Here is a 12,150-nt window from a genome sequence, read left to right on the forward strand (position 1 = left end):
AAAGTCATTTACGTCCTCATTATAGTCCCTTCCAGCCTCACACAAACTGCCACAGAACAAAAACACATTCACTGAATTCTTCCAGCAACTGAGTGGATTTTGGAGGGAAAAAAAGAAAGCGAAACATCTGGGGGCTGAGAATGTGACCAAGCCAAATAAAATCTTATTCTGCTACTTGAATAATGTGGCAAAACTGTGCTTTTTCTTTTCCCTGGAACTGTCTGACATGAGATTGGTCACATCACCGCTCACCGTCCAGTAGTTTGTTTGTGCAAGTTGAGGTCTGAGAGAGAGTCATGGTCTCATCCTGTTACGTCTAGAATATCGAGCTCCTCCTTTGAGCTCATGCAGTATTAGAGTCAAGGGAAAGACGTTCAGGGTCCGAGTCATCGCCCTTATCGCAGTCCTGCATTGTTCTCCCAGGTTTTTTTAGGCATGATTTCATTAATGAGAGGAAGTAGGAGATGTCCCTCAGCACTGGTTTGTGTATGTATGCGTGTAAGGGTCATCCTCGAACCCTTCTCACATTGCAGGATATGACCCAGTCATAGGAAATGATGTGTCTGGAGACCTAAAGGAAAACAGCCCACGTTGAGAATAGCTGGAATCAGTCAGGAGAGGAAATGAGTTTTAGTCTGTTGTAAATGTGTATGAGTGCATGAGTTTTATGAATCTTTTAAATAAAATGTATATTATATTATATTATCAAATGCCATTTATTTCAGTCACCAACAATGAATTTTTTTTTTTTGACTCTCTTAAATCTGTATTTTTTATATTTATTTATTTAAATGCCATATGTTACAGCTAAGATGTTCCTTAAACGATAACTAGTGCGTTCATTAAAAGAATCCGATCATAATCATTTGTTCATGAATTGGACTCGTTTGTTTTTGCGTGCAGTGTTTTTGCAGTTTTTGCATCGTCACAAGTCGACACGTGGTGCAGAAAACACTGATGTCAATTGTTCATTCATTTCAGATTATTACTTTTCACCTTTTGTAGTGAAGCCAGCTTGTTGTAATGTGTCAAGTGACTTAAAACATTTCTCTTCCTCTGTCCGCAGGTACAACACAGTGGCCCCGTGCAACTGGACAGGCTCCTTCCTCCCCAAACTACGAGAACTCCCTTCACTCTCTGGTAAGAGCGCTCTTACTCATCCTCCCCTCCCCTTGGCGCTGAGCACTTTTTAATGGACACTGTGTCAGTAGATGACTTGCTTTTGGAGGGCAGGGGATAGCTTTACATGGACATTCCTGGCTGACAAATGTCAGGAGCGGGACTGGGACTGGGAGGGGGCTGTGGGGACCGAACAATACTCGTCCCTTGAGGCGTGTCTCCTGCCATCTGTCCTCTCTCGTCCGGGGTAGTTGGAGATTGGTCGGGGTGTGTGAAGGTGGGGTGGTTAGGGATTGGTTAGGGTGTGTGATGGGGGTGGGGTGCTGGCAGCTGCTGTGTTCAGCCACTGCCGCGGGATTCCAGGGCTGACTGGGGAGCTGAGCCACAACAGCAGATCAGTTTACACACACATGCACACACTTTTCTTCCCACGTCATACATTCACACTATGGGGTGTGTAGATAAATATTTACTCTGATACTTGTATGCCAGCTGCAAGTGCATTTTTATGGACTGTCCATGAGCAGCGGCCCTCCAGGAAACAGGAAACGAGCTGTGATCGGCAGAGTGAAGCATGGCTCATTGTAATTAGTTACCTCAACAAGTACCAAGATGATGGCATTCAGCGCTCCGCTTCGATCCTTTGCCCTCTTTCTCTGCCGAGCTCTTGTAAACTCTGCTTGCTTCTCTCTGCAGTCTTTCTGTCTCGTCTCTCACTGTACGTGTCTCTCCTCTTCCTGTCTGACTGTAGAAAAATCGTGTGCACCAGCAGCTTCATGAGCATCTGCAGGATGCCATGTCCTTCTTAAAGGATGTCTGCGAGGTATTCCCGCTCTTCAGACAGTCACGTCCTGTCCTTCTTTTCCATTCAGCCATCGGCTTTCTTTTGATTTGGCTGTGCTTTTTCTGTTTTATGCTTTTGTTAATTTGCCATTTCATCTTTTATTGGTCTTTGATGATGTTAATACATTGAATACATTTGAAAAACACATTGCAGTTAGTTGTTATTCCAGCAGATAAGTGTCATAGCCTTTCACTTTTTCTCTTCTTTTCTGTTTTCAAATGTTCCTTTACTTTTACAGTGTTTGCCATTTCATAATTCTATGTCTTTAAAGTCTCTATTGATATTTGTTTTCATTTACGTTTGTGTTTTTCTCTCTCTCTCTCCCTCCACTTCGCCTTGTTCTCCATCGCTCATTTCAGTCCCGGATGGAGGACAGGCTGGATGATGCAATCCGTGTCCTGCGGAATCACGCTGTGGGCTCCACTGCCACCCTGTCTAGCGATATCCACAGCCTGTTAGGACAAGTACACAACGGGCCAATCTCAGCCATCGGCAACAGTTTCCCAGCTTCTGGATTGGTCACCAACCGAACAGCACAAATGGTAAGGAAAACTCCACCGTCACAAAGGAAACTTTGGCTTATGTGTCTCAGAGCATTATAAATGTCTCATTGCTTTTGAGGTCAAAGTCTCGTCCAGTTATTACAGGCAATAGGGGGAGAAATGCATGAGTTTTTTCATTGTGCCTCTCCAAATAGGCTAATAAACAGAGTTAAGCCACCTGTTTAAAATGAAGGCCTGGCCGTGTGCTGAAACTGAACTATTTTCCACTGAGAGCAGTTTAACTTAAACCCACATAGTTTCCATAAACGTAATGGCTGGACCGAAGCTCATTCTCCCCCCTTGAGCTGCGTTCCTCAGGCTGAATGGGAAAAGCAGTCACAGTAGAATCTAGTATATTAGTGGCTGTCTGGAAGACATTTCCGCACCGTGGCTCGCTGGGGCTGTGGGGACCTGCGTGGTGTGAGACCTGCTGAAACTAAAGCATTCTGTATCTCCCCCACCATCCCATGACATTCATTCCCTTCTACAGAGAGATTTGTGTACAGCTGTATTAGTCGGAACAAGCGAGGGAGGCCTTTCCCAGTGGTTTCCCCATAATAGGAAATAATCATTACCTTTTTTTCTGTATTTTCTTTCAACTTTATGTGCTTTCAAATGAACTGACACTGACCTCTTTGTTTTTGTCCGAAGACTAAAGCAACACTCAGAAATGTTTTCATGAATGACCACTACAGTGGAAAGTCTAGCTGACCACGAAGATCTGAAATTTCCTGATGAACAACCCGCTGTTCTCATTTAATGTTTCAAACAGACAGTTAATGTCTGGAATGCTGTATCACATGTTAGTGAAGCTTTCATAGAACTGTTTATTGACGGCTCAAGATAAACAAAGTTTGACATACTCAACATGTACAATTAGAAAAGTCGTTTTGTATAAATAAATATATTTTTTATAGTTTCCTCTCCTCTTCACACAAGCCTCTCTATGTGTGCCAATAATATTTCATAGTCCCAATCTAAAAGAAACGCATTTAGAAATCCAACTGAAAAACAAATTTGGTCCATGATTGGTCCAAAATCAAGTGTATATTAAACATCAGATATCTTCATAATAATAGTAGTTCAAAGTGCTGTAAATCAGTAGGATTTTAAAAAATCATAATATAATTCTAACAGATGCATAAGACAAAAAAAATCAACAAAAATATATTTTAAATGTATTAAAAACAAATTAGAAGAAGAGAGATTATTCAGTGCAATAAAAACAATGTAAATTATAATTAAGTCCATATTAATACATTTTGTTCACCCAAAATTCTGTCATTATTTACCAACCTCACTGTTCTAAACCTGTATGATTTTCTTCTGTGAAAAAAAAGATATTTTGAGAAATGTGCTTTTTCCATACAGTGGAGTCAGTGGTCATTAGCATGATTTGGTTGCCAGCTTTCTTCAAAATATCTTCTTTTAGATTCCATAGAAAGAAGGTTATGTAATTTACAACAACAATTCATTCATTCTCTGGTTTGCAACATACTAACAAAAGTGATGTTCACGACTTTTTGGCTTGTTTACAATCATGATGAACAGAGGTGCGTTTTATTCAGGCAGAAGAGAGGAGATTGCAGCAGAGTGACAGAGCAGTGCTGTGGTTGTGTCACGATCCATTCGTCTGCGCGGGAGCTGTCACACTGCTGTCAGTGGACTGCGTGTTCATACACACACAAACAGAGCTCTGTGCTCAATGCTCGACCCAAACACACACTCAGACAAGGTCCTGATTCAGCACGGCCAGTGTGCTTTTATTTTGGCGCACTCTTTTCTCTTTCTGTCTCCCCTCTTTTCTTTTTTCCTCCCTCGTCTTTTTTAACAACTCAGGAAATCTGACGCTTTAGTCATATGTGTCTGAGCGCCTCAGCTGTATGGTAATCAAGCCCAGACAGGAAAATGGCCGTCTTCTTTGGTTGGCACCCCCCTCCTCCACCCCTGCCACAGACAAAGAGTTGTTTGGACACCTGTTGAGAGTGGTGCTGAGATTAGAGCGTGGGGGAAGGGGTTCGGGCCTGGGCGGCACGGAGGTTAACAGAGGCCAACAGTGACTTAGAAACGCATTCCTGAAGGAAAAGGGGGGAAAAGACATCTCCTCCCCCCTTCACCCCATTTCTTCTCCTTTCTCTTCTTTTGCCATGACTCCCAATCGCGTGGATCCTCAAAAAGGAAACTCCCGCCGGCTGCAGCAGGGGTGGAAGGAAGAGAGTTGGAAGGGGGCTGCAGTGGTTTCTACTCCACTGCGTCGCTAATCACATGGCAAGATATTGATCAAATCCAGATGCATTTGGAAGCCACCAGTGACGAATGCTGGTCAAACTGTCATTTGATGTTCAGCATGAAAGGACAGATTGTTTGTTGCCGTATCCACATGTGAATGTTAGACATTTGTTTTGATGGATAGTTTTTCTACATATAAATGCTGACAAATGTTGTCTGGGTGTCTATTTAAAAATTATATGAAACTGATCTTTCAAGTCAGCTTGAAATCAAAATGAATTTACTCTCATACTGTTCACAATGCAACAGTGCATTTTCAGTGCAACACTGACCTGTTGTTCTCTGCTTCCAGTCCAGTGTCATGTTACAATCAACCTGCCTCTCAAAGTATAGACTCACGCTTTCAAATTGAAAACAACATGAGAGTGTTTTTGGTGGGACAGAGTCAGAGCTCAGGACTGAAGTGCCGTGTGTCTCTCTGAGCATGAATTTGGGGCTGTGAAGGTCATTCTTTGTAGTGTGAATACCACTCAGTTCTTCAGAGGGGAGGTCACACTCTACAGTAGGGACACAGAGACTCTCTCAGCTTTGAAGTCCAAGATCTGTCTCTCCCCCGATTTAATGTAAATCACTTTTGTTTTCTCGGCACTGATCAGATGGCTTCATGATCAGAGGGACTCTTGATGTTTTTGCTCTGTTCTCTGCCTCGTGTATTTATGGCTATCTGTTCTGACAGGGCTCTGTTCACCGCGAAGAGACCGTCAGCCTGAACAACAACCACGGCGGCCTGCAGACCAACGCCGGTTCCACCTCCAGCTCGGAGCTCAGCCACCAGGCAGACACATTCAGAGGTTGGAAGCTTTTTTTTATGCCACTTTATTTTAAATTATTGTTTTGTTTTTGTATTGCCTCTTCAGTTATGATTCATATGCAGTTTTATGACAACAAGTCACAAAGCGCTGCATTTAAGATGTCAAGTGTTGAAGTATCTGTGTACTTTCATTGTGTGTGACAGGACTCGTTAGTGCTCTGGCCAGTCAAATTGCTCCTCCTCTGGACCTGAAAGTCGAGAATCATGAAAAAGATGAAATGCATGATAGCCACTCCTCCGACGACCTCAAATCAGACGACGAGAGTGAAAAAAGGGATATGAAGCAGAATCGGGGAAGCACTCGAACAAGGCAAGGCAACCACTTCTATTGACTCAATGCCTGTAGTTTTGAAATTAAATGTCACATCAAGCACATACAGGTGCAGTGTTCAGGTGTCGAGGCCACATTGTTCCCTCCATCCTGTCTGAGAGTTGTGAATGTTTCTGCAGCAGTATCAATGAAGACGAGGACCTGAACCCCGAGCAGAAGGCAGAGCGCGAGCGAGAGAGGAGGATGGCCAACAACGCCCGAGAGAGGCTGCGAGTCCGGGACATCAACGAGGCGTTCAAAGAGCTGGGCCGCATGTGTCAGCTGCACCTGAAGAGCGAGAAGCCCCAGACCAAACTGCTCATTCTTCACCAGGCCGTCGCTGTCATTCTCAGCCTCGAACAACAAGTCAGAGGTCAGGCACTGTACTGCTATTAATTCACAAATCTGGCATCACTAGTTCTGATTCTAAACAGACACATCATGATTGCTGAAATATAATCAGTAAATATGATTCACAGGTCGGTATGGTAATCTCCACTGGCAGGTTTATCAGTAATATTATAGGACCCTTGACAACAGCTCTAATTTATATTTATCAGTTCAGCAGTTCTCAAAGAGCTGTAGGCAGTGAAAGCTTTGAATGAGTGTTATGATTCCTTTTTTTCAGTCTTTCATTATGAACTATGGTGAGATAATATGAGTTCTCCTGTGTGCAGAGAGGAACCTAAACCCCAAAGCAGCCTGCCTTAAGAGAAGGGAGGAAGAGAAAGTGTCAGGGGTTTCAGGTGACCCCCAGCAAGCCCACCCGCCTGTGCACCCGGGCCTCACAGACACATCCAACCCCATGGGCCATCTGTGAACAGCCAGGTAAGCACGACCAGCTCCACACAGAGATGTAAAGTGGGCAGGTGGTTAAAACACGACACCACTAGCAGGAGACCACAAGTCTCTTATGCATTTAATTGATCAAAAAAAAAAAATCTTATTTTTTTATGTCATTTATTCCTGTGATGCAAAGTTATTTTTTTTTGCCATTACTCCAGTCTTCAGTGTCAAATGATATGCTAATATGCTGATTTGGTCCTCAAAAAATTTTGTTTCTGCAATATCGGTTGCTGCATAATATTGTTGTACAACCCATTTCTTTAAGGATTTCAGGATGGATAGAAAGTTAAAAAGAACAACATTTATTATGAATGTCTTTACCGTCACTTATGATCGATTCAATGCATCCTTGCTGAATGAAAAGTATAAATTTCTTAAAAAAAAAAAAAAAAAAAAAGTAATCGTACTAATCCCAAACTTTAAAATGGTACTGCATACACATGAGAATGTGATTTGAGTGTCAGTACAGTTGGTCATAAGCAGTGTCCTTATCTTTCCCTCACTTTCAGATCAAATGATCCCGATGGAGTGTGTTAGACAGAGTCGGTGACCTTGCTTTCCACGGGCGGACAGGACTCACAGTTTGTGACACAAATTTGAAAAGACAGACCTCTCGAAGCAAAATTCCACCGTTAAGCAATCCTGAGATAGAAGAAAACTGGCAAGTGCCCAGCTCCCAGTGAAGACATCCCATATCGATAAGCAACTTTCTGCCCACCAGAGAAGAAAAAAAAAATCAAGCATAAAAGCCCCTCAGCACATATCGCTGTCTGCAAGCCGTGTGCCGCAGCTGTACAATCAGAGACTGTCTCCACCCCCTCCACCCTCTACGTGGAAGTTGCCTTGTGCCTAAACTGAATTGACGAATGCATTGTAACAGCAGTTGTTTTTTCTTCTTCTTCTTTTCTTTTCTTTTTGGTTTGTTTGTTTGTTTGTTTTTTTCCTATTTATTATGTTACTGAGCTGTAAGTCTGTGTTTAAAGGGAAAGTTCTGACATTGCTATGAGAAGCTGGTGGCGTTTCAGTAGATCTGCAGTTTGTCGTGTGCTGTCCGCAGCCTCTCTCCAATCGATGAGATTAACATATTCAGATCAAATTCCATGCCCTCGTGAAAGAATCTGATGACGTTTGAACTTTCAAAGACTCAAGGATCCCTGTGTCTAAAAAAAGAAAAAATAAATAATATATTATTTATATTTATCATACATTCATTCCACAAATAGCAGCATGAGAAACCAAAACTACCTAATTCTGTATGACGTATGTTGATAGTGTAGAGTCCTCATCACAGACAGAAAGTTATGAATGAGAGATCAGCCTGTGCTTTTTCGACCAGATTCCCTGTGTCGTGGAGACGAAGGTGGAACGGCAAACTCTGGCTTTACTGAAAGGTCAAAGGTCAAACACAAGCTGGCATGTTTATACTCATTAGTGAGCAGTACAGATACGGAAAGCAGAAAGATACAAAACCCCAGCATTCCCTGCATATTTCTTAGTGTCTTAAACGGGAAAAGGGACGCAGTCTCGTCCTTTTGACTCCTTTGCCATATAGTGTTATGGGTAAAGAGAAAGACGTATTTCCGATTCAGTTTGTTTGTATTGAGACGTTACTTTATTTGGTCGAACAGCCGTGGTTATGCAATCTCTGTTATATCGTGAGACATGGCACTGTTGGAAAAGAGTTGGATTTCAAACGAAGACCATTCATTCACCTGGCCTGAATTGAAGTTTTGTTTTGTGTTCTTTTGTTTTTCTAAAACCATTAACAATTAAAAAAAAAAAAAAAAGAGAAAAAAAAGACTTAAAGTAACCACATTTTATTTTTTGTTTATTTGTAATTGTATACAAAGCAACTCTCTAGGCTTCATAGTAAAGCGTATATTTGTCGTGTGAAAATAGAAGGATGTTCTAAGTTACTTAGAATGGCTTTGTCTTTCCCCTCATGCATTGAAGTACTTGATACTCGATCAGCAGAATGTGAGCGCAATGTCTGTTGGAAAAAGAGAAGCTCTGTGAATTCAAACGCTGTGAAGCATCAAAATCAGCAAACAGTGGAAATGATGAACAAAGCCAGTCTGGATCAGGATTTTTCTCTGCCGTTATTTGTTTTCTTTGTAAATCTAAAGAAAGCAGCAGTCACCACTTTCATTTTATAAAGTATGCGTTTTTCTTTAAGACCAAAACTTTTTCTTTTTTTTTTAAGTCTTGCTTGGGAGCTCTTTTTCTGCCCTGTCTGTTTGTCTTCCATGTGTTCACACCATTGAAACAAGACTGCCACATTCTCTTATGAATCACTCTCGAATACGAAGTCAAAAGAACAAAACTTAAGGAAAGATTTCAGAACATCAGCATTATTTTCCTTCTGTGGGGTTTTTTTTTTTTTCTCGCTTTCTTTGCTTTGTGGAGTTTCCTTCCTTAACAAAATTATCGTGAAATCCACTAGTCTTTGTGGCCTTGTTATACATTTCAGTATTCAAGAGCTTGTATTTTTGCCGGCAAAAAAATTAATCAAGGTTATGAGTCATCTTTTTGTCTGTTGTTTTGTTTTCCCTGTTTTTTTTTCTCCCTTTTCCTTTTTTCTGTTCTGTTTTTCCTCTGTTGGATATGTTAGATTTTGCTGTATGCCCTGATGCTTTCCCTCATAACAGAAAAGGATAAAAAAAAAACATTTGGCTTATTTTTCAGTATAGTTAGTCTTTTATACAATAATATTGTAAGAACATTTCTTGAATTCTAAATATTACTCTTTCTAGATTTTTGAAATCAAAAGTTTTGAGTAAAAAATTTCTTACTTTATTTTACTATATTAGATAGTAAAAAAAAAATGTACGGTTATTTACCATAACCTGTCCATTATTATAAAAAAGATTATGGATAGCATCTTAAGAACATAAGTAGGATTGTAGCTCGCAGTCTAGTACGTGTGGGGTATTGTACGAGCTCGATGTTCCAGAGGATGTGCTCTCCATCTCTGTGTCCAGTCTGCATTGTTGGTTGATGAAAGATCTGTACCCATGTCAAAATTCAAGGTATTGTCAATGCACATCAGAAAACCAGCAGTAAGAAGTCGAATTCTTTTTCTTTTTTTTCTGTCTCTGTAACAGAAAACACAATATGTATATAACATTTATGTAGCAATAAATGTGCCATCTTTTTTAACTCAATTGTATGTGCCTTTATTTTCCTCTTTTAGCTTTTGGTTTTAATCTACAACTTTATACAGCAAAACTGGATTAAAATACATAACTTAATAGCACTCATATCTGATTTTTTGAGTCACAGCTTGGAATTGCGTGTGCTGGGCTTTTCAAATGATTTTTATACATATACAAATAAGCTTTAAAAAAACTGTCATCATTTATGACTGACTTTGTTCTGTGGAACATTAAAAAAAAAAGATATTTTGAAGAATTTTGGTAACCAAACAGTTCCCATTGACTTCCATTATATGGCCAAAAAAATATCATGGAAGTTAAAGGAAACCAAAACTGTTGAGTTTTGTGTTGAGGGTGAGTAAATGATAATTTTTCATTTTTGGGTGGACTTTCCTATGAAGTCTATTTAAAGAACTTCACAAACACTGTTCTTCATTTTCTTTCAAAAGCACTATAGAGCCCTTTTCTGTTTTCATTGTAGTGTGAAAACACACAATGCAATATTTGAAGGGTAAAAAAAGGTGTAGCCTTTTTGGCTTTTATTGTTTGGAAAAAATGTTTTAATCATTTTCTTTAAAGAGTGATTCAAATTTCAGTTAAGAGTTCAGCATCTGTCTTTAACTTGACTGAAAGACAAACATACTTTGTCTCTAGTGAATGATCATGGGAAAATAACATTGGAGTAATACAGTCTTGACTGATACTCTTTCATCGTGGGGTGTGTGCATAATCCCACGTATTCCCAGTGTTAACTGACTTTGCTTCCTAATGAAATTATTTGTTTTTCCCATTTCTGTCAGTTCTGAAATGTGGGAGCACCTGTTTTGTCCCAGTAGTAGTGAATGATTTACAGCCAGTCTTTCTGCGCAATGCAACTTCCGCTCTACCTCATGAAACTCTAATAACAGTTCGCTCTGTTTATTTCTAATTTTTCATCTCATCCGTACATTTTTATACAATGACATCAGTCCTGGCTGTCCAATTAAACGAAATCCCAGTACTCATCTCCTTGGCTTACACATCTGCCCTAAATTATGTCTCTGTACATGTGTATGAGAGACGTATTCTCATTGGATTTGTCCTGTGCTGACAGGTTGGGCCCCAGATCTGCTCTGAGACAGAAACAGCACTGGGGAAGAGGTTGTTAAATGCTGAAGAGACCTCGGCCAATTCCGACTCTGTCAGCCTTCCAACTCGACACCTCATCCAGAGGCCGCTCCAACTCCGCTGGCTGGCTGGGTGGGAAGGCTTTGTCCCATTTCCTTTCTGTGTGTGTGTGTGTTTGCATGACTGTGTGCATATTCCTTCCTGCCTTTATCAAAACCATGCACTGGAGTGTTTACTTGCAGTCAACTAGAAAAAATGGGCAATGTTTTATAAGCATGGGACCACCATGTTTGCGAGCTAACTTCCTGTGGATCTGGCTGCCTGGGACAGCGCAGCGAGGGAGTGTCATGGTGGGCTTGCTGACAGGAACATTTTGGCTTCTCCTGCTGGACCACAAACAAGGTTCTCTCAGGGTGACACGCATCTGATCATGACGTTCCTGCTGACTCTTTTCCTTTCAGTGAAATCGCTACTGGGTTTACATTTGATGAGCACGGTTATGGTTCTCTGTACCAGACATTTATATTTACCAGATTTTAAAATACATTAACTAAATTCTTTTAAACAGGTACTAATGCAATAGTATTACTAATACTTGCTTATATTACAGTATACCAGTTTTACGGTGCTGCTTATCAGCCAAACCGTGGCCCTACACCAATTCTGTTCAATTGGTGTCCCATGACCTTTTTAAGTGATGCATTTAAAGTGAGAGCTCTTGATAAACTATTATCTAGCATAAAATTAATCTAGGCTGAAAAGTAGCTCTCTTTAAAAGTTGATATCCACTCCTTGAAATTAGCATTTTGGTCAGTCCAGTGTCAGAGTTCTTGACTTTTTCTAACAATTTAAAATCATACATTCTTACTTAATCTATTGAACTGATATTGAGGTCACTGTAAAAATAAATATTTTTAATTATGAACTAAATTTAATCTCAAAAATGTATGGATATAGCTACAGCAAGCAACTTAATTATTTGCAACTGTTATATACTGTCATGAACCTGCACAGGTACACAAAGGTTGTACGTCACTAACTCAGTTAGCTGGATTTGATTGTTGACAATCTGGCATAATCTTGGATTATTTGGTTCTTCGAAGCTCATGCTGGACTTGCTGTCATAG

The 12,150-nt window shown here is 40.5% G+C and overlaps 1 protein-coding gene across 5 annotated transcripts in view; it reads left to right on the plus strand.

Annotated features, from left to right (window-relative positions):
• Positions 1 to 9,920, plus strand: part of LOC109092864 (transcription factor 12-like) — a 101,004-nt gene extending 91,084 nt beyond the window's left edge. For 3 of the 5 annotated variants that reach the window (XM_042760731.1, XM_042760732.1, XM_042760734.1), the window contains 8 exons: positions 1,067 to 1,140; positions 1,871 to 1,942; positions 2,323 to 2,505; positions 5,471 to 5,585; positions 5,750 to 5,915; positions 6,056 to 6,288; positions 6,593 to 6,743; positions 7,271 to 9,920. In XM_042760731.1, coding sequence (XP_042616665.1) covers positions 1,067 to 1,140; positions 1,871 to 1,942; positions 2,323 to 2,505; positions 5,471 to 5,585; positions 5,750 to 5,915; positions 6,056 to 6,288; positions 6,593 to 6,735 — 986 coding nt within the window. In that variant the 3' untranslated portion in view covers positions 6,736 to 6,743; positions 7,271 to 9,920. The remainder of the gene's footprint in view (positions 1 to 1,066; positions 1,141 to 1,870; positions 1,943 to 2,322; positions 2,506 to 5,470; positions 5,586 to 5,749; positions 5,916 to 6,055; positions 6,289 to 6,592; positions 6,744 to 7,270) is intronic. The other 2 variants (XM_042760733.1, XM_042760735.1) reach the window with 1 other exon arrangement.
• The last annotated feature ends 2,230 nt before the right edge of the window (positions 9,921 to 12,150 follow it).

Source organism: Cyprinus carpio, chromosome A7, assembly GCF_018340385.1.
Source record: "Cyprinus carpio isolate SPL01 chromosome A7, ASM1834038v1, whole genome shotgun sequence".
NCBI lineage: Eukaryota > Metazoa > Chordata > Actinopteri > Cypriniformes > Cyprinidae > Cyprinus > Cyprinus carpio.